General features: G+C 19.5%; 6 protein-coding genes and 1 long non-coding RNA gene across 7 annotated transcripts; 3 read left to right on the forward strand and 4 right to left on the reverse strand.

Annotated features, from left to right (window-relative positions):
- The first annotated feature begins 84 nt into the window (after positions 1–84).
- LOC100869542 (uncharacterized) lies at positions 85–3,080 on the forward strand. The gene is made up of 5 exons (XM_003692384.4): positions 85–820; positions 911–1,011; positions 1,128–1,324; positions 1,461–1,932; positions 2,011–3,080. The coding sequence occupies exons 1-5, from the start codon at positions 808–810 to the stop codon at positions 2,182–2,184; spliced, it is 957 nt and encodes a 318-aa protein (XP_003692432.3). The 5' UTR covers positions 85–807; the 3' UTR covers positions 2,185–3,080.
- Positions 3,081–5,213: 2,133 nt separating this feature from the next.
- Positions 5,214–5,912, reverse strand: LOC147657259 (uncharacterized). Its single transcript, XR_015292895.1, has 2 exons — positions 5,581–5,912; positions 5,214–5,508 (listed from the first exon to the last, which is right to left on the reverse strand). It is a non-coding gene; the product is annotated as an uncharacterized LOC147657259 (long non-coding RNA).
- mts (protein phosphatase 2 catalytic subunit mts) lies at positions 5,607–10,594 on the forward strand. The gene is made up of 6 exons (XM_003692381.4): positions 5,607–5,746; positions 6,911–7,120; positions 7,250–7,513; positions 7,580–7,752; positions 7,891–7,998; positions 8,157–10,594. Exons 1-6 carry the CDS (start codon positions 5,645–5,647, stop codon positions 8,227–8,229), a joined length of 930 nt encoding a protein of 309 aa, XP_003692429.1. The 5' UTR covers positions 5,607–5,644; the 3' UTR covers positions 8,230–10,594.
- A 2,384-nt stretch (positions 10,595–12,978) lies between these two features.
- Positions 12,979–16,652, reverse strand: LOC100869067 (mitochondrial coenzyme A transporter SLC25A16). The gene is made up of 7 exons (XM_003692380.4): positions 16,371–16,652; positions 15,919–16,011; positions 15,698–15,831; positions 15,153–15,338; positions 14,719–14,875; positions 14,159–14,300; positions 12,979–14,065 (listed from the first exon to the last, which is right to left on the reverse strand). Exons 1-7 carry the CDS (start codon positions 16,432–16,434, stop codon positions 13,891–13,893), a joined length of 951 nt encoding a protein of 316 aa, XP_003692428.1. The 5' UTR covers positions 16,435–16,652; the 3' UTR covers positions 12,979–13,890.
- A 242-nt stretch (positions 16,653–16,894) lies between these two features.
- mRpL15 (mitochondrial ribosomal protein L15) lies at positions 16,895–18,622 on the reverse strand. Its single transcript, XM_003692379.4, has 5 exons — positions 18,365–18,622; positions 17,985–18,139; positions 17,561–17,726; positions 17,332–17,491; positions 16,895–17,250 (listed from the first exon to the last, which is right to left on the reverse strand). Exons 1-5 carry the CDS (start codon positions 18,461–18,463, stop codon positions 16,949–16,951), a joined length of 882 nt encoding a protein of 293 aa, XP_003692427.1. The 5' UTR covers positions 18,464–18,622; the 3' UTR covers positions 16,895–16,948.
- On the forward strand, positions 18,391–21,909 carry Rack1 (Receptor of activated protein kinase C 1). Its single transcript, XM_003692382.4, has 5 exons — positions 18,391–19,561; positions 20,168–20,376; positions 20,658–20,864; positions 21,051–21,161; positions 21,556–21,909. Exons 1-5 carry the CDS (start codon positions 19,453–19,455, stop codon positions 21,871–21,873), a joined length of 954 nt encoding a protein of 317 aa, XP_003692430.1. The 5' UTR covers positions 18,391–19,452; the 3' UTR covers positions 21,874–21,909.
- On the reverse strand, positions 21,904–23,924 carry LOC100869780 (NFU1 iron-sulfur cluster scaffold homolog, mitochondrial). The gene is made up of 4 exons (XM_003692386.4): positions 23,387–23,924; positions 22,838–23,259; positions 22,544–22,647; positions 21,904–22,198 (listed from the first exon to the last, which is right to left on the reverse strand). Exons 1-4 carry the CDS (start codon positions 23,464–23,466, stop codon positions 21,977–21,979), a joined length of 828 nt encoding a protein of 275 aa, XP_003692434.1. The 5' UTR covers positions 23,467–23,924; the 3' UTR covers positions 21,904–21,976.
- Between the last annotated feature and the right edge of the window lie 30 nt (positions 23,925–23,954).

Here is a 23,954-nt window from a genome sequence, read left to right on the forward strand (position 1 = left end):
CTATTTTAATAAATCTTAAGTATTGAAATAAAAATATCACCACTAAATTTAAATATATCTTTAATTTAATCCCTAGATTTCTTCTAGAATTCAGGTAAAAATTTTATAAATTATATTTATTTTCTTTTATAATTAATTTAAATAAGATATTAAATATGAAAATATGATACTAAATATGAAAATAATTAATATGACGAAAATATTTTTGTATAGTTTATTATATTTTTTAATATATTTTTAAAAATATATGTGAATTGATCTTAATATTTCTAAATCAATACTGTGAAATCTATATTTAGTACTCGTTTTCATTAAGTTTTATAAAAATTTTTTATCGTTCATTAAAAATGTTTCTATAGTAAAATAATATAAAACTAGTATTTTCAAAACTGCGACGAAATACAAAAACAAAAGAATCGTTTATTAAATAACAACTTTATATTCATTTTTTATTATTAAATTTTTAATTCTATTTAAATATATAAATTTAAAAATAATTTTTCTGTAAATATTTATTTTATTGTAAAAAGTGTAAAAATTAAAAATTAAAAATCATAAAAAATTTTTACAACGTATATGGTATAATTGTCATTTTTACGATATAACAATTTACATTCACATTTTGAGATGGAACTCACTACAGTGTAGTTATTATCATTTGAAATTGTTCGAACCAATACTACAGTAGTACTTTGTATTTAATGCTAAATCTTTATAAGGCAGTATAATTAATTACAATTTATTACGCAATTTTAAACTAAATATTAATTTCATTATTGAGATTATTATTAATTATATTTTGATATAATGGCAAATAATGGTAATTGTTTGTAAAAATAATTGTTTATTATAACACAATAATCAAATATAAAAAAATTCAGATATTTATAAAAATATATTCATGTTTTAGAGGATAATAAAAGTGAAGGTTCAGCTGAAATTGAAGGTGAAAATGAAAATGAAGAGAATGAGGAAACAGAAAAAATTCTTATCATAGATCCTGATAGTGAAGTTTGTTTTTAATATTCTTTTTTTATTAATAACAATTTAAAATTTTATAACAACATGCTTTTTATATAAATAATATAATTAATATAAATAATATAAATAATATAATTATGTTTTAGGAATTAGATTTTAATCATTCAAGATTAACAAAATTAGAAAATTTAGAACCATTGAGGAAAATACGTAGATTATGTTTTACATGGAATCTGATAAAGAAAATTGAGAATCTTGATACACTTACAACTTTAGTTGAGTTAGAGTTAAGAGATAATCAGATTGTTATTATAGAAAACTTAGATGTTCTTGTAAATTTGGAGTATGTTATATTTTTATATAAACAAAATAAAAAATAATTATATGTAATAAGCAATATCAATGAAAATATCTTATAATACTTTTATAATATTATTAATATATGTGAATTGTAATGTAAAATTATTATATACTTTCAGACTTTTAGATTTATCTTTCAATCGTATCAAAAAAATAGAAGGATTGGAGAATTTATTGAATTTACAAAAATTGTTTTTATCATCAAATAAGATTCAATGTATTGAAAATTTATCACATTTAAAAAATCTTATTACTCTTGAATTGGGTGATAATAAAATAAGAGAAATAATTAATCTTGAAGGACTTGAAAATCTAACAAATTTATTTCTTGGTAAAAATAAAATAACAAAGATTAAAAACTTGGGATGTTTACAAAATCTTCAATTATTAAGTCTTCAAAGTAATCGTATTACAAAAATAGAAAATCTAGAAGAATTGAAGAATTTAGACCAGATATATTTATCTGAAAATGGTATATCATGCATTGAAGGATTATCAAATTGTTCAAAATTAACAACCTTTGATTTAGCAAATAATAAAATAAAAAAAATTGAAAATATTGAACATCTTGAAGATTTAGAAGAGTTTTGGGTAAAAATATTATAAAAAATTATATATATATTTATTTAGATATTTTTTGATATATATATATATATATATATATTTTAGATAAACAACAATGAAATTGAGGAATGGACAACTATAGAAAATTTAGCTCTTAATAAGAAATTACAGACTGTATATTTAGAGCATAATCCTATTGCCAAAGATCCAAACTACAGAAGAAAAATCAAATTATTGCTGCCATGGCTTGTTCAATTAGATGCAACACTTTGCAGATAGAAAATATTATTTTGCGAAATAGATATCTTTGATAAAGATTCTTTGATCTATATGTACTGATTGTTGCTTATCTCTTTTTATTGCTTTTAAAAGATTATTTTTAGCAAATAAATCAAAAATATACCTATATTCTTGTCAGCAAAAGGTATGAAAAAATTACAATTTTTTTAACTATAAAATGTATTTTTTTACGTAATTATTTTTTATTTTACATAATTAAATATTTTATATTTTGTTAATAATCTAATTAATATTGTTGTTAAAGAACTGAAATTTGTTACTATTTTGAATAATTTAGAAACATAAGTATTGTAACAAAAAATAATATAAATATTTAAAGATTCAATAGTTCAACATTTTTTATAATTTTAAAGAATTATTCAAGAATAATGTGATTTATTATGATTACATAATATTTTTCATTTTATTCAATTGAATACATACGCATTAATTTTTTTTAATTTCTAATGTTTTAAAGATATTGAAAGGGGGGAGAGCAAAACTTTACATAATATAAAATAATTTTATAATTAATAGAAAAATTTAATTAAAAGATATTCAATATTTATGAAAATACTTTATGAAAATATTAAAAATAGAAAAAAATCATTAAATATTAATTTGTACAAAGCCATAAAAACTTATTATTTTTAAATTAAATATTTCAATTTCTGTTTGTAATATTCATAACAAAATATTTAATGTATTTATTTCATTTTTCAATGTTACTATAAAGATCATAATTCCCATAAAGTATTTATTATATGTGTAAACTTATTTGTAATTGACTTTATACTTTATAAACTTTTTCATTACATTAAATAATATTACATATATTATAGTTTTATGTTTACTTATGATATGTATATGTCAAATATATTGCAATTATTTAAGTATATAAATGTTAAGTGCCTTATATTCATAAATCACATTATTTTATCCATTGAAAGTTTTAATTATGCAATTCTTCTATTCTATCTAAATAAATTATTGTGATAAACATTAAAAATTATTTTTAATTTATAAATGAACTACATTTATATAGCATTATGATAATTATATATTATAAAAATATTAATTTTATATTGAAAATATTTGTATTCATATACATAAGTTAAAAGTTCATATAATGGAAAATTTTTATGAACTATTTTAAAATATATAAATATACAATAAAAATTTGATTGAAATCTAGATACAAAAAAAAAAAATATTTATTATACTTACTTAAAATATAATATTTATATATTCAAAAAATATATATTAATGTTATGTTGATAGAACAAAATAATTTCCAAATATCTATATAAATACAAATACTAACATTTAAAATATACTATATGCAAAGTGAGTTTAATTATATTATTCCTCATATATATAAAATTTCATTATTGCTATAAAAATCTATAAAACTTAATGAAATCATTCTTAAATTTATTATTTAAACATAAATATGAAATAAATTATTATTTCAAAACTTTATAACAAAAATATTAAAATAATTAATTTAATTTTTATTCTTAATGAAAAAATAATTTAACTTCTATTAGTTTAATATCTACATATAAGTTCTCAATTTAAAGATAAAATAAGATATAAAATAAGTAATAACCTTATTATTTATTACATTAAGTATTTATTACATTAGAATTTTCTACATTTATTGTATTAGAAATATAAATTAAATATTAATATACTTAATATTTTCAATTATAATATTTCATTTAAAGTAAAAGATATATACAAATGTTCATGAAATATTTAAAATAATATTAATTATAAAATAAAATAAAAATTATACTTATATATATTATTATTATTTTAATATTATATTATTAATAATATTATATATATATGATTATGATAGTTTATAATATTGAAAAAACTTGACTAAATATAATTTTTAAAAAAAATATTTGTAAATTATTCAATATATAATATATTCAATATATTCAATATATAATATCAATAAAAATTAAAAAAATTAATTTTTTTTCTTTTTTTTCTTTTCTTTTCTTGTTTTATCATTTCTATTTCATTCTTTTTCTTTTTCATCTCTTTTTCTCATTTTTCTATATTTTCATGTTTAAAAAATTTATTTTTATTATAAAGAAAAAATTTTTCAAATTTCAATATTTAAAATATATAATTTAATATAAATTTAGATCATAAAAAAAAACTTATAGCTAAAATAAAAATGTATAAAAACTATAAAATTATAAATAATATTATAAAAATAAGCTTTAAAAGCATTACAAATTACATTATAAAGAAATATATTTTTATAAAGATATTGTAATATCGTAAATATAATTTTAAATAGTTATAATTATATAGCTAGAATTTTGCTTTAAATAGCAATATTAACTTTATATTTTAAATAAATAAATAAAATATATTAAAAAAAGAAAAATTTTTTCACCTTAATTACAAATATATATTAGAAAAAAAAAATGTTTTACTTTAAATAATTTATTTTTCATTTATTTTTACTTATTAAATTTACTAATTTATTTAAATATTTATTGCATAATCTTCAATTTTCAAATAGTAATAAGTAATAAAATATTATAAATATTATAATTATTTAAATCGAAATAATTTTTTTTAAATTTATTGATTCTATTTTATTATTTGATAATTGAAATATAATTAAAGCACAAAATTACTTGAGATACATTATCATTAAATAAGAATTTGTAAAATTAATTGTTTTTTTAAATAAAAAATTTAGACAATAGTTAATATGTTCCGAAACTAATCATCTTGATCCGTTATTTTTTTTTGATCAGCAGCTAAGTTCAAGTTAATATAATTGATATATTTCGAATATTATTTCGTTTAGTAACTACTATTAATAAATATTAATTAATATTTATAATATAACTTAATTTTTAATTTATTTTTTAATTTAAAATTTTGTTGATTATTATGTCGATTAATAAATTTTTTATATCAATATACAATATAAACAATTAGATGTAAAATGTAATATTAAATTTGTAACAAAATTTGAAAATCTCATTATATATTTTATATTAAAATATTTTCTTTTATTCCTATTAAATTTTATCTAATGTTTGTACATTATTGTAAGACTGATGTTTCCAAGAGAAACGTAATCATTGTCGTTAAAACGATGCAATCATGGTTGTACAATAGTACGTGTGACAAGAGTAAAATCGACATGCGATTGGTTCAAATAGGATAAACGCCAAACGTGATTGGCCAATATGGTAATCCAGGTTATAGCTAGTGAAGCACGCATGAATTGAGTGTGACGTCACCATCAGTACTCGCAATCGGCCATTTTGTGAGTGTGTGCTGGATCGGGATATTTGTGTTAAAAAGCTTTTCCAGTAAAACCGAATGATTTAGTTTACGAGACGGACTCACTTTACTTTTATTACATGTGCTAAGAGTGCGGGCTATCCGTAGACTTCACGCGTAGATTTGTACGATGGAGGAAAAAGCGTCGTTGAAAGAACTCGACCAATGGATAGAACAATTAAATAACTGCCAACAACTAACAGAAAGCCAAGTAAAATCACTGTGCGAGAAGGTACTTCATTCATTAAAAATCATCACTATCAATTTTTTTTGTGTATCTTCTTTATCAAGATATTTTTTGTTTGTCTCGCAATTAATTGCATTATGCTGTTTTATGTTCGTTTATTTGTACTTCACTGAACCACCGAGCATAATTTGACATGTACAAATTTCATTATAATATATTTGAATATATTATATGTATGTATAAAAAGGAACTATCGATATTTCATGTTTTGCAATTTTGCTAAATTCAGTTTCAATAGGTATTTTTTTTTATCGTAATCGGATGCTATAAAAAACACCATGTTCGGGGCTATTCTATAAGCTTTTTACATCTACTTGTTCGTAATATACAAGCTTGAAATTAATAAACAATTTTATTTTTACTTTTTATATAAAATTTTTTTGGTACATAAAATGCTTTTCAATTTTTATGCTTGAATATTCGAAATACTTGTGATGTTGCATTAAAATAATTTTATGCAATTATTCTTTTTCGTTGAAGTGTTATGTGTGTAATATTTACAGATAAATAATTTTTTAAAAATATTTAATAATAATAAATAAATTTATATAATGTAATTATTTATAATTAAAATTTGAAGTCCAATAATATGTATATATTTATCATAAGTAACAAATATTTATTATTTATTCAAAATTAAAATAATTATCAAATTTTTTAAAATATTTTATTGATAATTATAAATTTATTTAATTTTTTATAATAAATAAAAATTTAGTAAAAATGTTTTGCAATTGAGGAGAAATAAGATATATATTTATAATATCATTTTTTAATCTATTATATTATCTAATCTGTTATATTATCATATCAGTGCTGTTTGTGAAAATATTTTTACTACCTTTCACGTAAGTTGTATCAATTAATGTTACTATTAATTTATTTTAATTTATAATATTAATTGATAATATATTTATTAATATTTATATTAATTTAATTTTTATTAAACAATTATTTTCTTAAAATAATTTTTTAAAATAATTATTATAAAGATACTCATATACCATTAATATTGTTATTATTACAATATTGCAAATATTTGATTGGTAATTAAATCATTTTATATTTTTATTTTAAATTATTCAATTAAATACAAAATAAAAATTTTTAATCAATAATTATAAATAATATAATAATTTAACTTTGTAGGCAAAAGAAATCTTAGCTAAAGAATCTAATGTACAAGAAGTAAAATGTCCTGTAACAGTATGTGGAGATGTACATGGACAGTTTCATGATTTAATGGAACTGTTTAGAATAGGAGGCAAATCTCCAGATACAAATTATCTTTTTATGGGTGACTATGTAGACCGTGGCTATTATTCTGTTGAAACTGTTACCTTGCTCGTTGCACTCAAGGTATAGTTCTGAATAAATATTATATATAAATATAATCTACAAATATGAGATTGTTTTTATACATATATAAAATACATTATATTTTTTATATCTATTTTTGTATCAGTTAATAAAATTTTATTTTCATAGGTCAGATATAGAGAAAGAATAACTATTTTAAGAGGTAATCATGAATCAAGACAAATTACACAGGTATATGGATTTTATGATGAATGTTTGCGTAAATATGGCAATGCTAATGTATGGAAGTTCTTCACGGACTTGTTTGATTATTTACCATTGACTGCATTAGTAGATGGTCAAATATTTTGTTTACATGGTGGTTTATCACCTTCGATTGATACTTTAGATCATATACGTGCTCTAGATCGTCTTCAAGAAGTACCACATGAGGTTTGTGTTTGTAATTATTTTTTAAATTTGAAATATATATATATAATATTATTCATATTATTTTAGGGTCCTATGTGTGATCTTTTGTGGTCAGATCCAGATGATAGAGGAGGGTGGGGTATTTCTCCTCGTGGAGCAGGATATACTTTTGGACAGGATATTTCAGAAACTTTTAATCATTCTAATGGCTTAACATTAGTATCACGAGCACATCAATTAGTTATGGAGGGTTATAATTGGTATATTTATTAGAATTATTTATCTGATATAATTTGTTAAATATTATTAAATATTATTGAGTTTTTTTTATATATAAATATATTTTTTATATATATTTTATATATTATATATTATATAAATATATTTTATTATTATAGGTGTCATGACCGCAACGTTGTAACCATTTTCTCAGCACCTAATTACTGCTATCGTTGTGGAAATCAAGCTGCAATCATGGAATTAGATGATGCTTTAAAATATTCATTGTAAGTGCAACAATTTTACATATATTTTATATAAGATGATAAGTAAAAAAAAATTCATACTACAATTTTTTTTTACTTATTCATTTTTATGTAATTTTTTATTTTTTTTTTTTTTTTATTTTTCTTTTTTTTTTCTTTTTTTCTTTTTTTTTTTTTAGCCTTCAATTTGACCCAGCTCCAAGACGCGGCGAACCACATGTTACTAGGCGGACACCAGACTATTTCTTGTAAAGAGTCAAATCCCTGAGTTATCTATTAAGGTAGGGATATGGAAATCAGGCTTTATAGCAATGCCACTAAACATAATTTATGATAGAACATCAATAAAAGTGTAAGGTTGCAGCTATCCTTACACATTATATTATAGTCTCAAGTATTATATCATGACTCACTTTGTGGTGTCTTGTTGAGAAAGGAACACACAATTGAGTATTTCGCGTGTGTCCCGCACCATACATGTAGACACAACATTAATTGTATACAAATAGAAGAAAACAAACAATAATGTACACACGTACCAATTAAAATTCACGTATCGCATTAAGTTCTACTTCATTGTATTGCTTGTATTTTTATTATCAAGAAACAAAACAAAAAAATGAACATAATAAGTAGAAAAAACTGCATGGTATTGTTTTGAAACCTTAAACAAATATTAACTTATTGAAAAACTATTTATACGAGCAAAATTCTTTGTTGCGTGTACTGAATAGAAATAATGTTGTTTAAGGTTTCAAAAAATATACCAAAATGATAACAGTTTATATTTAAGAGAGTGTCACATAATTATTAGAATGAATGGAGCATAAAATGTTCCACTTGAGAGGAATACAAAAAGGGTTGATGCAACAGTAAATTCGGCATATACAAATTGTGCCATATAAACAATTTAATAAATTCTTTAGTGAATTTTATTAAGGATTGTAATATAGCATTACACATAATAATTCATCAGAATCATAGCAATTGATATTTTTGTTTATAGTAATGATATTTTATTAAATAGATCAAAATAATTTTGTGTAAGTCCTATTTTTATAATTATCCTACAAAAATATAATTTAATGCAAACTTATCATTCATGTTTATGCTGTAGCATTTATTTTATTTCACTTATGCTATTATTGCTTTTATTTTTCAAACTTATTTGCATAAATGCAGTTTTTAAATGTTTATATTAAATATAAATCTATATGATTATCTTAAATTTTATAATTTAAAAATAAAAAAAACTTTTGCATCAATCCTGTTAAAACTTTCTAAGTGAAACACATACTTTATACTAAACGAATTCGTACATTCACAATCATTAAATTGAAAGTTAATTGCTTGTGAACCTACCGACAACTTTTTTACTAATTAATAGTATAAAATGATGCTTCTGGTAAATAAACATGTGTAATGCAAGTTAAATGAATTTACTGTGTTGTGTCAAATCATTCATACTCGTCAATACACAAGCATTGTATACATAAGCATTGAATGTATTCACAGAATACATAATTTTATAGAAATAAGCATGTAATTTGAACATATGCATAATGAAACGATACAGTAGTAGCAATAAAGTAAAAAAAAAGATGAAAAATGTATAGATGCACACTATAGCAATTTACTAAGACTGTAAATGTAAAAGAAAATAGCACATGAACCGTAACATTATGGATACAGCAATTCTTTCTGCATGATGCAGAGTTAAGCATTTTTTCATTTTTGTTTTATACATTATATCTTATACATATTTTCTGGATTATAAAAAAAATAAAGATAAAATTTCCTTCATAGAAAAAGAAATTATAGTATTATAACAAAAGCAAATGAATTAAATGTTTTTTAGAAAAGTCAATAATAGATCTTAGAGCTTGTATAGATAATTTTGTATTTGCTCTATTTATTATCTTCTTTATAAAAGAGATAAATTTCAGTATCACAATAAATCTTTATTTGTTGTTAGTTCTTAGAGATTTAATATTTTCATTATTTTTTTATTTTTTAAGTTCTATTTTGAATAATATAATATTAAATCAAATATTTTCTTTTGATTGTAAACATTAGATTTTTTTCTGTTTTTCCTTAATTTTAATATTAAATGTTAATATTTTATGTACTTATGCATATTTTTACAAAGTGATCACTGATTAAAAAAAAATATTCTAAAAAGGAATATGCTTTTATTAAAAGCTAATTGATCAATCACCAATGCACATGCATAAATTCAGATTAAAATGATTGAAACTTATTTTTTATGTACATAAATTCGAAGTAATACAATCAGTTTATAAGTGTATATAATTATTATATATCATATACTGACTACATTGTATATATCAATTTGATCTAATATCTTTCACAATATGTATATCATTTTATATTGATTACAAAAATGCTTCAAATAATTGTGAGTTATGTGTGTGCAAATTGGTTTTTAACTTTCAGTATGTCTCTGTTTTAGATTTTGTGTATTTTAAAAATATTAAGTTATAAATTTCAAAATGGCTTGCTGAAGTAAGGTAAACAGTATGCCTTGAACTGATATTATGTCGTCTCATTATAAACAGAAGCTAGAAAAATAAAGAAATATTATCATATTTAGAAAGTCTTATATCATTTTTACACATTGAATTACTGTAATGTAAGATTAATATGATAAGAAAGACTAATTATTAGTCTTAAGACTAGTAATATAAATAATTATTTACATATGTATTTTAACATATGAAGACTTTAAAATAAGTTTTTATAGAAATAGGTGAATTTTTATGATATCATGAATATCATCATTTATAAATTACATAATTAGTGATATTTTAAAAATATGTACAAAAAAATATTTATTACAAAACAGTTAATTGAAAAATAAACACTTGAAATTAAACAATTAATGAGCAAAATTATTTATTATGCATAGTGTATTAATTAAAAACATTTCAAATATTTTATAAGTAATAAAATATTATTCAAAATATAACAAATTGCTATACAATATTCTAAAACATTGATACTAAAATTATACTATTTTGAGAATATATGAAATATTGTTATTATATTTTGCATCTCAAATGATAAAATTTTCAATTTCAAGAAAAAACCTTATTATGATTAATGGTACTTTCATAATTATCTATAATAAAATTTGAAATAATTTCAACATTAACCTTCAATAATATAAACAATATTGTTGATTGCAGAATATTACTTAAAATAATTTATTTATAAATTTGATTATGATCTAATAATTTTCAATTTTATATATTTTCAATTCAATGCAATAAAATTTATTCAATGAGTAATTATAAATTATTATTTATATTGTTGCTTCTTATAAAAAGTAATAAATTACATCATTTAAATATATTAATAAGTTTATTGAATATATATCAATTACATTTAAATAAAATTATATATTTAAATATTAATTTCATTCGATTATTCTTAAAGTGAAAAATTGTAAATATATGACTAATTAATAGATATAAATTTCATAACCCTCAAATTTTATAGAAAACAAAATACTAAAAATACTGGTAGGATATGATTATATTGCTATATAATGTACCAGTATATTTATCTATATTTACGAGTAACTTTTTAATTTCTTATTTGTAATTAGAATTTAATTTTCAAAAAAATTAAATTTAAAATCGAAAAGTTTTGTTTTTACGTTTTTACGTTATTATTATTATTATTAAAGTCATTAATATTGTCACATAATATCGAAATGTAATAAATTGAAAAATAATGATCAGCATTTTTCTAATTTTCATTTATTCAATAAAAATTTTTTAAAATACATTTTTATTTATAAAATAATTATTTTTTTTATTATATTATGTAATTATATATTTTTTTCTAAAATTTATACGTCATTATAAAAATTTTAAGTTTTTCTTGCAAAAATATTAATTATTGATTTGATTTTGTTTCTATTCTCAAAGTAGAATTTATTTGTAAAAATGTTGGATTTAGATAAAAATAAATGATAACAAAAAAAATTCAAAAACAGCAAATAAGTATTGTTTTATCTTTACTTACCATCTTAATACATATATACATACATATACATATACATATATAAATATATAATGGAATAAAATGATATATATAAATAATATATATAAACAAAATGAAAAATATAAAAAGTCTATATCAATTAAATAAAAAAAATTTTTATTAATATTATTCTTTGTATAAATTTACGAATTATTGGAAATAGTAATGACTTTAATTAATTTTTTTTGATATTTAATGTAATTCATGATCTTGTTTAATTGAAGATAATTTATGTGATGTTTATAAATTTTAATGGAATTAATTACAAATCATATACGAATAACAAAATTATTAAAGAATATAAAATTTTTTTATGAATTTTTTTTATAAATGACTATTACACATACGATAAAAATATATATAATATGATCGCGAATAATTTATTAATAATTAATATTATTATATATTATATTAATATTTAATATTATTAATATAACATTAGTACGATATTGAAATGATGTCATGATGTCGGCACTATATCGAATATTGATATATCTATTATATGATAAGTATAGAGTAAGAAAAACCTCTGACATACATTCTATATATTAATCTGCTTTATATAAATACAAGATAAGGATAAAAAAGCTTGATAAGATTGTAAAATATAAATAAATGAAGAACTAGAAAAATATTCTTATTTTAATTATATAAATATCTTTATTATTTCTTAATTTTTAATAAAAACTAAAAAAAAAATTTATAAAAACTTGCTATAATGAAATAAATTTATAAAAACTTGCTATAATGAAATAAATTTTCTTAAACTACAATATCAATTTGATTTCTTGAATATATTGCATAAATTTAATATCAATATTTAAAAATATTTTATATTCTTTATTAATTTGAATTATTACCATTTTTTGAATAATTTATTTATTTCTACTTTTAATTAAAAAGTTTTACATAAAATACCTAAATTAGAAATAATTTTTAAAAAATGATAATTTATTTTTAAATTTGAAATTACAATATTTTCATTATAATTATTTTTACATATATTCTTTGAATATAATTATTTATATTATTATTTAACACAATTATGTACAATACAATAAATATAGTAAATTTTAAATTAAATCTTAACTTATCATGAAAATTATCTTATAATATATCTTTGATTCTTAAATATATTAATATTTCAATATATTTTATATAAAAAGAAATATAATATAATTTTTTTATCAAAAAAATTATTTGAAAATCAAAAACATAAAAAAATCCATAAGTATATTAATTACAATATATAAAAAAAAATATTTCTTTTTTATATCTACAAAATAATTTATTTTTGTAAAAGAATCTTAAAAACATATTTTTTTATTTTATATTATTTTCATATTATATTATTATATTTATATATGGAATGTTTATAAACTGAATCTTGTTACTGTAAACTACAATAATTAAAGATTTTATAATATTTGAAGCTAAATTTCAATGGTGACTATTGTTGTTTACTATAATACTTTGAACATATTTTGTATAAGCTATTAGAAGCCAAATTGATCAAATCTATTTTTTAAAAAATATTTTATTTTAAAATTAAAATATATAATTAGTATTTAATTTTTCAAAACCAAATAATATTTTGTACAGTTGATCGGTTTAACTTCTATATGACTTATTTGTTATATAAATTTGTATAAATGTTTAATAATATAATATAATTTAGTAATCATAAATTATGTTTGAAATATTATTTTTATATTATAAAATAAAATCGAAATGATATTTATATTTCAACAATTGTACAAAAGTATTAATGCTAATTTTACTAATTATATATTAAAATATAAAAATGGAACATAAAAAATATATATATTTTTGTTAAATAAATTACAATTTTATTCCTGTATCTAATTGTAGTATTTGTTTCATAATCTCATATGTTGTAAAACTAACTGATACCATAGGAATTGCTCGTAAATAATTAATGCTCATTCCACGATATAGACCTTTTATAATACCATTTTCTTTATATATCATTTTTATAGTCTGTAACATGCTAGAACTAAAAAGAAATTGTAAATTAAATATTTCGTAATAATACTTTAATAGAGTTGAGTCTTTTTTTTTTTTTTTTTTTGTAAACTAATAAATTTACCTATATTTGTGATTAGCATGATGCATCATACCTAATTGCATATGCCTTCTAGTCACATCTAATGGATAAGAAAAACTTTGAGCAACAGCACCTGCAATACCTCCACATAATAATCTTGCTGGTATAGTTAAAACTAAACCACCTGTAATTACATAGATAACTGAATTTTAGTAAATATTGAAAGTAATTATATAAATTAAAACTATAAAATTTAATTATAATTTTATTTAATATGAAAAATTGTTTACCAATTGCATACAAAAATGCATACAAAAGTTTTAAAATTTAATTATAAATTAAGAAGAATTTGATTACATGTTAATTAAAAAAAATGATTATTATATTGATTAAATTATTATATATTATAAATCATTATTATATATTGATTAAATTTAAATTATTATATTATATTAATATAAGATTTTAAGAATTATTATATTATATTATATTAATATATTACATATCTTTCATATTTATGTTTTCTAAAATCATATTATTATTAATAATTTTAATTTAATAATAATAATTTTTAATTTAGAAAAATGTAAAATTGATCATACCAGTATTTCTATCACAATTTTCACAAAAATAATTTGATGCATATTTCATGCAAAAATATTTTAGTTTCTCAAATGAATAAAATGAAAATCCTGCATATGGAATCATGCCAAAAATAGTTGGCCAAAATCCTCTGTACAATGCTCGAATACCACCTTCCTAAAATTTTGAACAATATTAACAAAATATATTTTATATTTTAAAAATTAACATTCAAAATATGTCTTAAAAGTGAATATTGAGATAATATAATGATATATTAATAATTTATTCAATATTTTTTTTATTTATTATAAAAAAATATATGAAATTTAATAAAACATTGAACTTTATCTTCTACCTTTAAAAAACATCATAAATTAATAAATACCATAAAAATATCAATATAGATTATAATCAATTAACATTTAATAAGATGTAAATTGATATAACTTACATTTTTAAAAATTGTAATACCCGCATGTACAATTCCTATATAAATATGTTCTCCAGCAACTTGAAAAGCAAGTCTGGCTCTGATGATGTCAAGTGGATATGTTAATGTAACTGCAGTAACACCAGCTGCAGATCCAGCCAGAAACTTATCTATATGTGTATGCTTTCCAAATAAACCTCCTAAATACTGATAAAAATTAAAGATGATTTTTTTTTATAATCTTATCATTTATTTATTTATTTTTTTAACAAAATTTATTTATATCCCCCCATTCAAAATTATATATTTATTTTATATTCGTAAATTTAAATTATCAAATATATTTTTATGAACTTATTTATATCTGTCTGTGTGTGTTTATGTATGCATCCGCATACATAAATACAAAAGTGAATCTAAATTGTAAAGGCTCACCTTTAAATTATGAGCATGTCTTTATATTAATAACGGTTACTTCGCTCTGTGGAACCACTTTACCCAGAACAAATTGGTATTATTTTTTTAATTGTTTTATTACAAATTATCATAGATTAAATAGTAATTACCTTTTTGTATAATTCAAATGTAGTAAATTGTGTCGCAGCATATGGAAAAATTCTAATCATTTGAGCAAAATTTCCTTTATATAGAGCAAAAAATCGTTCACGTTGAATAACTTCTTTTAATCCAGAAAGGACTCCTAAAATAATCAAATGTTTAAATTTATATATGTAAAGATATTATATATATACAAGCTTAAAATTTTTTTTTTATAATATTTTTTTACCTAAATGCTTATAATATTTATTGTGTGCTTGCAATAATATTTTTATCCTATCTAATGGAGCCACTGTTGTTTTTGAACACATTCCAGCTACTCCTATGAAATTTTTATTATTAATAATAAAATTTTTAATTATTATTAAAAATATAAATATAAGATATAATAAATATAATAAATATGTAACAATATATGTAATAATTTTTTAAAAAAATATTCTTAATAATAAAAATTTTGAAATATTATTAAAATAAATATTGTTATAAGTATAAAAAAATTATAAAATAACTAAAATATTGTTAATATATAATTAGTATAAATAAAGATATAATATTCTACTAAAATATAAACGTTCTAATTCAATTTTTACCAATATTAATATTTAATATTTAATTTAATTATAAAATAATTAAATAAGAAAGAATTATTAAACATAAAAATATAAAAATATAACTCACCACCGGCAATTAAACTTTTTAACAAAAATCCATAATCCTTTTCGGTCTCAATATGAAATACCATTTTTAAATCGTTGACATAAGCAAATATTATATAGGAAAAATGGATTGAAATATTTATATAGCTATTATAAAAAAACACTGCATTGTTATTGACAATACTCCATTGCGTGATAATGAGGTCACTGATTTTTATGCTACTTTTATTATACTTATATCAAATGCCATATATTTAGGTTATGTTTTAAGAAATATTCACTTTCACATATGATTACGAAATATTTCTAAAAACATAAATTAAAACAAGAAAATATATATGATAATCTGAAATATTAAACATATTCTCTTCAAATTTGCATTTATTTTTACATGTTTAAGATTTCTTTTATTTAAGATTATTCTAATTTGTTACATTTATTTAAATTATTTATATTACTTATATAGAAAAAAAAATATATCTGCAATAATTTAGTCGTAAATTAAAATTCTAATTTTTACTTTAAAAATTGTTTTGTATATATATATTATTTTTAAAAGTTATTCATTTATTTATTAAATACATTTTACAAATAAATATTTTAACTTGAATAAAATTTCTTAAGATATTCAGCTTTAGGTTTAAGAATTGCTTTGTCTTTAAGACTAACAACCCAACCAGGTGAAAGACCATAGAATAATTGTCTAGGATCTTTACGTTGTACAAGCATTTCATAATCAGGATCATTTTCAATTTTTGGTAATTCATAACCATATTTTTGAGATAAAATCAAACGTTCATGAGAAATTTCTTCAGGATTTGCTAAATATCCTCTTGTTGCTGCACTCATATAATATTCTAAACAATCTGTTGGAGGTAGTAATCTGCGTGGTATTGGTTCCCCTAAATAATAAACATGATTTAAATATATTATCAATTACTGTTTAATATAACTTTTATTTATAATATACATTAAAAATTTACCAGTAGTAAAAAATCTTTCAACATCCTGCATTGCAAATAAACAATTAGTATCATAATAAGCAGTAGTAATAGTACCACCATTTCTTTCAATTGCTGCAATTACAGGTTCACTAGCCCATTGTACTTCTATATTTACTTTTGCTTTAAAATTATCAGATCCCTAAAAATAATATCAAAATATAACTTTTATTTTAAACTAAACATAATATTTAATATTTAATTGTAATACCTCATCTGTAAGATGAATACCTGCATGTTTCCATTCTATTTTAAAGTCATATAATCCAGTATTGATTATAGATACAAAATCAATAGGTTTAGATGGATCTATTCTGTTTGTATCAATGTATAATTGTAATTTTTGTAGAGATAAAGGAGGATATTCTCTTCTTAAACTACAACATCAATAAAATAAGATTATATAATATATCTCATTTTATATTTCAATAATCTATGATCTAATTAATATAATTGATATAAAAATAAATCTATATTAATTTTTTTTTAAGTTAATATAAAATAATTTTAATCCAAATTATAAATATAAAAAATATATTTAGAAGAAATATAAAAAATTATAATATATAAAAAAAAAATTCTTTAACATACATATTATTTATTATATAATATATATATATATATATATAACTTACTGATGTCCTTTATAATATGGTTCATAACTAAATCTAAGATAAAATGGATTATTTCCAGTTTCATATCCAAGTCTCATAAAATTCTGTCTTTGACCTGAACCTTTATTTCCAGCTCCATGTTTATTTCCACCATGTTGTCCTCTACCACGTTTTGGCTGTAAAAATGTATAATTTTTAAAATAATTATTAAATGTAATGGTTACATATTTGTAAAAAAATATTATGTTATATCCATTTAAGCAATGTGATTTAAATTAAATCTCTATATAAAAATAAAATATCAAAATTAAAAAATATCTTTAATAAAAATAAAAATATTCAAATATTTATATAAAATTTAATTTTGAACATATTAAATATAATATCAAAGTAATACTAACAGCTTTTCTTGCACCAGGATTATCTCGAATATTATTTAAAGATAGCCTCGGTAATGTTCGCAACATTGACAATGCTAAATCTTTTCCTTGTTTGGCCATTATTTTATAAATTTTTATTATTTCGTTTAAATTTTCTTATTTTTTTGAGTAATAACAATATTTATAAGATTTATGTTCATATATTTTTTTCTAATTTCGTTGCACTTTGAATACTTTGAAATATATAACCTTAATATTAAAATTCATATTATAAGGTTGGTTTTCATGTAATCTATTTTTAATACTCTACTATCACTATGTATACTATTCTATTAATTTCTTTATTTTATATAGTAAACTTATTTAATATATTAAACTTCAAATTTCGTTTTAATTGATTGATAAAAATAAATTGTGATTTTTTTTTTATAGTTTTGTTAATGTATAATATTGATAATATTATATTATGTCTAAATTTTAAATATAAGTAAAAAATATTATGCATATATATATGTACATATATTTTATTTATAATTTATATATGATATTATTGGATATTATCCGATTAATTAATTATTCATTTAACTGAGCCAAGGTTCAATCCGTTGAGAATTTATGTTGATTAAAAAGTAATTTATTAATTAACTCTAATTAATTTATTAAATTTGATATAACTGTTTTAAATATTATTAAGTTGTTAAAATTTACATAATTCGTTATTTTCTTTTTTAATATTGTCTTTTATCAATAGATAATAAAATGATTTCAAATATAAACAATTAAAAAAGAAAATAAAATTTTATATTAAAATGAATTTAATAATATTGATATATTATAATTTAAGTTATATCTTAAGATATATTTAAACTTTACTAAAAATTTTTCAATGAAATATTTAAAATTTTCTATTATATATATTATGCATATACTTTAAGATTTATATTTTGTACATATGAGTTGCACATCTACAAAAGATATAAGTCGTGATAATATACATATTTGAAAAGGGGAGGTTCATCGTTCTTTTCGTTCAACGTGTTGTTGAATGTGAATCGTAGAACGGAATCTATTTGAATCTATAACGTAAAATACTTTAACGTAATTGTAAAATGACTGAAACTCTTCAATTAAGAGGTACTCTTCGGGGACACAATGGATGGGTTACCCAAATTGCTACAAATCCAAAATATCCGGATATGATATTGTCTTCTTCACGAGGTAAATAGAATAAACAGTAATTTCTCGCGTAATCTTAATTAATTAATTTCTATAAAATATTTTGTAATGAAATAATTTTAATCAAATATAAAAATATATATAAAATTATAATTTATGCAATTATTTCTTAAAATTTTCATATTACAATATATATATTTATATTACTTATATGTTCACAAAATTAAGATAAAATAAGAAAATTGTGAAAACTTTTATTTTTTAAGTAATCGAATTGTTTTATAACAAAAAATTATTTGAAATAGTTTAAATACTTCTATTTACTCGTTTCTTTTTTTTATATTTTTTCATGCATCATATTATATCGTATATTATATAGCATCATATTATAAACGTATTGTTTGATGTTAATTGGACTGTGTTAAACGAGAGATGATATAATTATTTTTTCTAATTTTTTTATTTCTATATTTTATTTTATTTTAATTATTATAATTATATATATTTATTTTACCAAAATAATATTAAAATTTTTATGTATATATTTAATCTTATTTTCTATTCATTTATATTTAATTAATTTTAAAGAAGCTAATTTTATATATGATCAAAAAATTTATTTTTAAAATTTATATATTTTATTTATAGATAAAACTTTGATTGTGTGGAAATTAACACGTGATGAAGCTAATTATGGTATTCCTCAAAAACGCTTGTATGGTCATTCTCATTTTATTAGTGATGTAGTTCTATCGTCTGATGGTAATTATGCTCTGTCTGGTTCATGGGACAAAACTCTTCGCCTTTGGGATTTGGCTGCAGGTCGTACCACAAGAAGATTTGAAGATCATACCAAGGTGTGAAATTTTTCTTCTGATCTATCGTCGCTCCTCATGAAATATATGGAAGCTTTTTTTTTTTTAATTTTTTTTATTGAATGCCATTGGCAGAAGATGTAACTGTATGAATGTTTAGGAATATACTGAAGCTTTTTTTTATATATTTTTTTTTTTATATTTAATAAATAGAAGAGGTGGGCAATTAAATATATAGTATTGTAAGTATTAATCATATTTTTGATATGCAAAATTATGTTATTGATAAATTAACTATAAAAATTAAATGGTTATGTTAACAGGATGTCTTAAGTGTTGCCTTTTCTGTGGATAACCGTCAAATTGTCTCTGGTTCTCGAGATAAAACAATTAAATTATGGAATACTCTAGCTGAATGCAAGTATACTATTCAAGATGATGGGCACACAGACTGGGTCAGTTGTGTACGTTTTTCGCCAAACCATTCAAATCCCATTATTGTTTCTGCAGGTTGGGATAAATTAGTCAAGGTATATTAATTGCTTAAAATATTCATATTTATTTTATGATTCATTATGTGATGCATAAATACTTATTGAGCATGATATTCATGAATGTATGCGGATATGGGACTGATTACGAAAATTAGTTATAAATTATTTAATAAAATTTTAATTATTTTTATTTTTAATAAATTATTATAAAATGGTTTGTAGGTATGGAATTTAACAAACTGCAGATTGAAAATCAATCATTGTGGACATACTGGATATCTTAATACAGTTACTGTGTCACCTGATGGTTCGCTTTGTGCTTCTGGTGGCAAGGTATATATTACAAAAATGTTATGCAATATCATTTAATATTATTTTTAATCCTAAAATTAATCATATTTTTAATGTTAAAATAATGAATTGAAAATAATGATTTCTTCTATTTTTTCAATGTATCATTTTAATTTTGTTTCTCCAATGAAATTACAAAATTATCTATAAAATCAATTAGAATATATATTCATATAATGCATTAATGTTATCATAAATTTTGTTTCTCCAATGAAATTACAAAATAATTTATAAAATCAATATTAAAATATATATTCATAATGCATTAATGTTATGATAAATTAAATGTAATTATTGGTATATTAATTGATATATTAAAAATTATTTCATATATATATTTATATATTTTTCAAAAAATTAATTTTTTTATTTATAGGATTGTAAGGCTATGTTATGGGATTTGAATGATGGAAAACATCTCCATACCTTGGATCACAATGATATTATAACAGCTTTGTGCTTTAGTCCTAATCGCTATTGGCTCTGTGCTGCATTTGGACCTTGGATCAAGATATGGGATCTTGAAACCAAAGAGATGGTTGAAGAATTAAAACCAGAGGTTGTATCTGCAACAAGTAAAGCAGAACCACCTCATTGTTTATCTTTAGCATGGTCTACTGATGGACAAACACTCTTTGCTGGTTATTCTGACAATACTATCCGTGTCTGGCAAGTTTCTGTGACTAGCCGTTAAATGTTTTAAATTAAAATAAAATAAGAAACGAACAAATAATTGTTTAATTTATTTATATGTATATATAGTTTTTTTTAAATATTATTAAACATTAATTAAAACTCTATTTTTCATTAGTTTTAGAATTTTTAATTTTCTCTTCAAATTTTTCAAATTCTTTTTTTGCAATTTGATCAGTTTCATCTTCAACTTGTACTACTCCAAGAACTTCTGGAATATAGAATTGCATCATATTTTGGACTCCATTCTTTAAAGTAATCACTGAACTTGGGCAACTTGTACAGGAACCTTGCATTTTTAATTTCACTATACCTTCTTCGAAACCCTGTAATCCAAAATATTAACACTACTTTTATCTATATAATATTTTCTTTATTATTTTTAACAATACTATTTAAAAAAGAATAGTAGTAATTATTTGTATATATAAAATCGGAAATATGAATTATTAAATTTATTTTAAAATATTATTATTATTTCAAATTCAAAGTCAATTTCAATTTATTAAAATATTCAATTTTAAATCATTGATTACAAATATATTATATTTTAATTTAAAAATTAATTTAATTAAATATCTTTTTACTTTTGAAATTATTCTATTATAATATTTGTAATTTTATCATGCAAAAATTTAAGTTAACAAAAGAGAAATGATTGTATTACATACCATAAATACAATATCACCACCATCTTCTTGTACTGTTGGTCGTATTCGGGTATCTAATAATTCTTTTATCATTTGTACTATTTCACTATCATCATCACTAATTTCTAATAAAAAAAAGTATCATTAATTATAAAAATAAAAATTTTTAAATATTTTTAAATATGTGTAAAATATATTATTTATAAATTACTAAAATTAAAAAATGTATAAAATATTTTTTCATTTATAAATATATAAATTCTTTAATTATTTTAAATAAATTATTTTATATATAAAAACAAAAAAAGAATTTACGAGTATCTGCTGCAGGTTCTTCATCAGTTAATATAGGTAAACCAGATGCAAAAAAATCCATTATAACAGCAAATATTTCTGGTTTTAATAATTTCCATTCTACATCTTCATCAGCTTTTGTTATTGTAATAAAATCAGGACCAAAAAATACAGATTTCACACCATCAATACGAAATAACATTTTTGCAAGTGGTGAGCAATATCCATCTATAGCATTGGGAAAATCCTTAGTTTGACCTTGTTCTAATACCTTAACTCCAGGTAAAAATTTTAAACTATTGGGATTTGGTGTATCTTGTGTTTGTATAAACATTGTACGTTTTTGCATAATATTAAATGATTTTGTGACAGGAAGCAAACATGATTTTAATAACCGATTATTATAGTTTGTATACATACGTACACTATAATTTTTAAAAATTCTGTAATATAATAATATAAGTCATTAACACTTTTATAATATTAATTCATTTATATTTAATTAACTTTAATTTGTTTACATTTTGTATTTATGTTTTTATAAATTAATAATAAGATTTATTAGCTTACTTTGAATATTGATATGTTGCAGAAGATGTACATGCTAATCGTCGACTAATATGTAATGTGTTTATTAAAATTTTATCCATTATTTTTACATTAATTATTTTTCATTGCTACTATTATATAAATTTTAAGGTTATATCGTATACACGTATGCTTCTATTTCTTGTTCGCAGTTTGTTTTTAATTTATTTTCGTTTATTAATACATAAAGAGAGTATTTTTATTATTTATGCAATTTTATACTATTACAATATATATTAACGGATATGACGTTATCGATTAACAGAATTTTACTAATATACATAATTTTTATGCAACAAGCAACCTTTCTAATTTTACGAGGTTATATAAAATGACAAGTAAATAATATAAAATAATAATAAATATGATGTAAAATACAAAAAATAAATAATAAAATAGAAAACATTTATTTAAGTTTATGATTGTGATAATTAATATCTTTATATATATAATTGACATTATTATATTAATTTATATAATTATATAAATTATAATAGTTTTTTTTCAATTAATTAAAAGCATTATAAATATTATTAAAAATAAATAGAAA

The sequence above is a fragment of the Apis florea genome, unplaced genomic scaffold (genome assembly GCF_048593485.1).
Source record: "Apis florea isolate Af1SG1 unplaced genomic scaffold, ASM4859348v1 contig_3203_pilon, whole genome shotgun sequence".
Classification (NCBI taxonomy): domain Eukaryota; kingdom Metazoa; phylum Arthropoda; class Insecta; order Hymenoptera; family Apidae; genus Apis; species Apis florea.

Excerpts from the sequence above, each read along its gene's own strand:
- LOC100869542 (XM_003692384.4), top strand. Across the intron at positions 1,012-1,127 it reads TCATAGATCCTGATAGTGAA|GAATTAGATTTTAATCATTC; the intron begins GTTTGTTTTTAA and ends ATTATGTTTTAG. Across the intron at positions 1,933-2,010 it reads AAGATTTAGAAGAGTTTTGG|ATAAACAACAATGAAATTGA; the intron begins GTAAAAATATTA and ends TATATATTTTAG.
- mts (XM_003692381.4), top strand. The coding sequence starts at position 5,645 with ATGGAGGAAAAAGCGTCGTTGAAAGAACTCGACCAATGGATAGAACAA. Across the intron at positions 5,747-6,910 it reads TAAAATCACTGTGCGAGAAG|GCAAAAGAAATCTTAGCTAA; the intron begins GTACTTCATTCA and ends TTAACTTTGTAG. Across the intron at positions 7,999-8,156 it reads GATGCTTTAAAATATTCATT|CCTTCAATTTGACCCAGCTC; the intron begins GTAAGTGCAACA and ends TTTTTTTTTTAG.
- LOC100869067 (XM_003692380.4), bottom strand. The coding sequence starts at position 16,434 with ATGGTATTTCATATTGAGACCGAAAAGGATTATGGATTTTTGTTAAAA. Across the intron at positions 15,339-15,697 it reads CATTTGAATTATACAAAAAG|TATTTAGGAGGTTTATTTGG; the intron begins GTAATTACTATT and ends AATTTTTATCAG. Across the intron at positions 14,876-15,152 it reads GTATTACAATTTTTAAAAAT|GAAGGTGGTATTCGAGCATT; the intron begins GTAAGTTATATC and ends TCAAAATTTTAG.
- mRpL15 (XM_003692379.4), bottom strand. The coding sequence starts at position 18,463 with ATGGCCAAACAAGGAAAAGATTTAGCATTGTCAATGTTGCGAACATTA. Across the intron at positions 17,727-17,984 it reads CCATATTATAAAGGACATCA|TTTAAGAAGAGAATATCCTC; the intron begins GTAAGTTATATA and ends TTGATGTTGTAG. Across the intron at positions 17,251-17,331 it reads TGAAAGATTTTTTACTACTG|GGGAACCAATACCACGCAGA; the intron begins GTAAATTTTTAA and ends TTTATTATTTAG.
- Rack1 (XM_003692382.4), top strand. The coding sequence starts at position 19,453 with ATGACTGAAACTCTTCAATTAAGAGGTACTCTTCGGGGACACAATGGA. Across the intron at positions 20,377-20,657 it reads GATTTGAAGATCATACCAAG|GATGTCTTAAGTGTTGCCTT; the intron begins GTGTGAAATTTT and ends TTATGTTAACAG. Across the intron at positions 20,865-21,050 it reads GTTGGGATAAATTAGTCAAG|GTATGGAATTTAACAAACTG; the intron begins GTATATTAATTG and ends AATGGTTTGTAG.
- LOC100869780 (XM_003692386.4), bottom strand. The coding sequence starts at position 23,466 with ATGGATAAAATTTTAATAAACACATTACATATTAGTCGACGATTAGCA. Across the intron at positions 23,260-23,386 it reads GCAACATATCAATATTCAAA|AATTTTTAAAAATTATAGTG; the intron begins GTAAGCTAATAA and ends ATTATATTACAG. Across the intron at positions 22,199-22,543 it reads GTGGTGATATTGTATTTATG|GGTTTCGAAGAAGGTATAGT; the intron begins GTATGTAATACA and ends TTTGGATTACAG.